General features: G+C 58.5%; 1 protein-coding gene across 1 annotated transcript in view; it reads right to left on the bottom strand.

Moving 5' to 3' along the window:
- LOC123124271 (uncharacterized) overlaps window positions 1–3,370 on the bottom strand; it is a 5,064-nt gene extending 1,694 nt beyond the window's left edge. Inside the window, exon 1 of the mRNA XM_044544924.1 lies at window positions 1,959–3,370. Within this exon, the coding sequence (XP_044400859.1) occupies window positions 1,959–3,312 (1,354 nt within the window). The 5' untranslated portion in view covers window positions 3,313–3,370. The remainder of the gene's footprint in view (window positions 1–1,958) is intronic.
- Window positions 3,371–4,305: the final 935 nt, after the last annotated feature.

Here is a 4,305-nt window from a genome sequence, read left to right as displayed (position 1 = left end):
TACTACCAAAAAGAGATGTGTCAATATACAGTAAGACGGTGTAAGCAGATCAATAGCACCAATCCTACCAACAAAAATGGAAGTGCAAAGAAATTCTATCCACAACAACACAAAGCCTCCAAGTTGCAAAACAGAAACTTTCAGTACCAGTTACAACTTACGACAAGAAGGTGATCGATTATCTGCCGTAGGGATCAGTTAACTTGGAACTAAATATGTTGCTACCACTACCATACCATTAACATGATTTACATTTTTTTTGTCAAAGTGAGATTAAATATTTTATTTCAGATCTCCTTCCTTACTAGAGAGAAGAGCCAATAAGCCAAACATCAAATCTTCACAGTTTAGATACAGTATGACTTTGCTGATAACAATTGTGACAACAAGCAGAAACATTTTTTTTAGAAAAGGAGGATGACCCCCAGCCTCTCCATCTGGGCGATGCATACGGCCACTTTATTAATTATTCTCACAAGACCTTACAAAGTAATACAACAGTAAGACTAAAGCCGCCGTCTAATCATCTCTATCCAGCTGATGAAGGGGCACAGATAGCCTGGGCCTAATACCAAACAGACATCGCTGCCAAACCTAACATCTAAGACCTGAGAACCCATCCAGGACGCCTGCCGGGCATGGGTCTCACCGGTCCGGCGTGCACTCAGATGCCGCCGCCGCCAACTGCCACCGCTCCATCTTCAGAACTGTCCTGATGCATCAACCTTGCTCGGTCTAGCTAACGTCGACGCCACCACGGCGCCAAACGACACCTCCTCCCTGCGCGCAAACAGCTGAGCACGTCGCGGTCGCCACTGATACACCTCAGCGCCATGCTGCCAGGTATCACCAGCCGACACAGCTTGAAGTCCTTGGAAGATCTGTCGTGCGTAGCACCTGCCGACCAGGCATGACAAGGCGTAGCACCTGTCGGTCAGGCATGACTTGACATCACCACCGAAGCTCCGTGCAAGACGAAGCCGCTCCACCTCCTGCCTCTGACATCCAGCGCTGCTCCGCAAACGATGCTCTCAAGAGAGAAACGACACCGCAGTGCCGCCATCGTCCGATCTGGAACACCAGATCCTAGGGTTTCCCCCGGAGCAGCACGAGTGGGTCGACAATAGTTACACGACGATGCCTTCATCAAGGTAACGGCGAGAACGCCGCCATCGCCTGCCGTCAGCTCGGTTTTCACCGGCAACCATGTCTCCCCTACTCGCAGCCGGGACAAGACGATGGATCTCGAGATCCGATCACCAAGCCTCTGGCCGGCCATCTCGGGAAGAAGATGACCACCACGTCCACTAGTGTCTCCACACCGGGCACGCGTCGCCGCCGGCACCCCCATGGTGCCTAGAGGCCGACAAGCCCCGACGATTCCCCTTGCCAGCCGCCATGGCCCAGACCCCGGCACCACCAGATCTAGATCGGATCGGGGTCCAGGGCCCCAAGCCGCAACCGCCGCGGAGGCAGCACCACTGGACGGACCCGAGCCCTCCAGCCCACCGCCGAGTCATCGCCGGAGCTTCGCCGCGCCACGCCGCCAAGCCGCCGCCGGGATAACTCGTGCCGCCACTAGAGAAGCCGCAGCCGCCGCGCGTTGGAGAGGCCTCAAGCCGCAGCCGCCCCGCCGCCAGGCAGGGGCGCCGCCACCCAGCACGCCCTCCGCCACGCCGCTGGGCCCCGCCCAGCCCAGCGCCGTCCCGCGCCGAACGCCAACCGCGAGGAGAGGGGCAAGATCCCCGCCGCCACCAACGCCGGCCGGTCTTTGCCCGGCGGCGCTGTGCGGTGGCGGCGGGGGGAGAAGTCGACGAGGGAGGACGAGGGGCGGCGGCTAGGGTTTCCCCCGAGGACGCTCGCGGGAGCGGCTCGGGGGTTCGACTTCTCCACAACAGCACAACATCTCCAAGAAGATGTTGCAAAAGTGAAACGTAACAAAGAAGGTGATCCATTACCTGCCGTAGGGATCTGGCTTGATCCAAGCCAGGGTGGAAGAACGCATGGTACAAGCGAATGGTATTGGTTTTGAAGCGGAGAGCTCCCAATCACCTTCTCCTGGTAAATGTCCACGGCGACGATGTGCTTCTGCTCGCCGACGGTGATGTAGATGATGTCGGCGTTGAGCGGGTCGATGACGGCGATCTGCGCCGGCCTCTTCCCCTGTTCCCACGGGTGGCCTCCATCCTCCAAGACCTTCCTGAGCTCCACCTGGTGCTCCAGCGTCCAGCTCCTGCCCTCGTCGTCGAGCACATAGGAGCTGAGGAGGAACGGGTCGTGAATGGACGCGTCAAGGAAGCGCAGCCTCCCCTCGCTGACGCCGATGCGCCGGTACTTGGCCACCTCCCGCCTGAACTGGGCAAGATGCTCCGCGCTCGAGTCTTTGTGTTCCATGAGAATGAAGGTGAGCGAGGTGCCATTCGGCAGCGGGACGAAGCGGAGTTCCGGCTGGTTGCTGAACGGGTCCATGGAGACGGCGCCGCAGGTCAGGTCGACCCACCAGAGGCGGCCAGCGAAGGCCACCGTCTCTTGGTCCATCTCCATCTCCCACGCAGGCGGCGGCTGGCATGGTACGCCAAGAAGCAGATCCCACCTGCCTACCTCCGGGAGGAACCGATCGACGATGCGGTCGCGCTGGCTGACGATGTCGGCGACGGCGAACCTGTCAGGGGGGCCGTGCCCGCAACCGCCGCCGACTTGGGTGAGGAGGCCCATGTGGCGGTGGCCCAGGTTCTTCCTGGACCCGGCGGGACCGCCGGGGTACGGGAGGCGGAGCACCTCGCCGCTGATAGGGTTGCAGATGCAGCGCTCGGCCTCGACGTCGGCGTTTCCGTTCCAGGATTCGCGGGGACCCTCCCCTAGGATGTCGTAGCAGGTGAGGAGGAGGTGGCCGTCGCCGCTGGCGGCGTTGACGTGGCCGGTGACGAGTTGGACGACGCTGCTGTCGGCGGCGGGGCGCTCCCTGGGGTTGAGGAGGTGCGCCGGGGCGGTGATGCGGGAGACGAGCGGAGGCTCGACGGGGCCGAAGCACGCGCCCGGCGCCGCCAACGATTCGTCGACGAGGGAGTTGTAGTCAATCATGGCCCATGGAGGGTGCTTGGGGGCGGCGGTGGAGAGGGGGCGGCCCCATGGTGGGTGCGAAGCGGCGGCGGTGGGAAGGGAGTGGCGGCGCGACGGGTTCGAGGCGGAGGCGGCGGTGGAGGGGGAGCGGGGCAATGGTGGGTGCGGTGCGGCGGCGGTGGAGAGGCAGCGGCGGAGGGGGAGGCGGCCGGAGACGGTGGCGGAGAAGCCTAGCAGGCGCCGGAGTGACATGGCGGTGGGTTGGTGTGGTTGGTTGGACGGTAGTGCCGGAGCGCCTGTCGTCTGTAGACTGTAGAGGTTGCGTGGGCATTGGCTATCTAGCCTCTCGGCTGCAGGTGGTCTTTTTCTTTTTGACCAGGCGTCGGCGTGTAAATTTGAATCCAAAGCTGTTTGGTATTTTCCAAAACTATTGTTGGTACTATCAGCTGAGTAAAATACATCTACAGTATCTATACTCAGGGCATCTCTTACGTCGGCTCAACATTTTTAAACCTCCAACCCAGATCGTATATATTGGGCTCAACGTCTAGAATCCTTCGGTCCGGTTTTAAATCCAAAGTGTGTAGGGATCCGGACGTCCGTCATGTAGAACTCCGACATTTTGGACCCACCCAAAACCCCATCCGGTGGTCATGATTTTTCACAACCCGTCCCTTCTCCTCCGTTATCTGTCTTCCGCTCCATAGCTTGATGGCTTCATCACAACTCGGTTGGATCGCCAACGCCTTGTGCAACATTGGCGTGGATGCGTAGCGCCCCTCTACAATCTTCTTATACTCGCCCGTGTACTTTGGCACCACCGACAAGTTGGGTCGCCGAAGCCGTTTCGTATTTTCCAAATTTATTATTTGTATCATCTGAGTAAAATACATCTATACGGTATCTAATTACTTAGGGCATCTCTAACAGATGCTCATTTCTCTTTTATATGTCCGGATTCTTCGGTTTGGACATGTTTAGCCCTCCAACGCAGATGCCCTTATTGCGCTCGGTTGATTCACACGTCCAAAATCCCCCATCCCGATTTCAAATCGAAAATGGTCGAGGGGAGTCAGGGCGTTCGTTGTGTAGGACTTCGACATTATGGACCCACCCAAAACTTCATCCGGTGCCTATGGTTTTTCACAATCCACCCCTCCTCCTTCGTTATATATCTCCCGTCCCATAGCCCGATGTCGCCGCTGCAACTCGGTATGATCGCCGACGTCTTCATGCTACATTGCC

Source organism: Triticum aestivum, chromosome 5D (genome assembly GCF_018294505.1).
Source record: "Triticum aestivum cultivar Chinese Spring chromosome 5D, IWGSC CS RefSeq v2.1, whole genome shotgun sequence".
Lineage (NCBI taxonomy): Eukaryota > Viridiplantae > Streptophyta > Magnoliopsida > Poales > Poaceae > Triticum > Triticum aestivum.
Note: the sequence above shows the minus strand (reverse complement) of the source record. Positions and strands in the feature narration are given on the sequence as shown.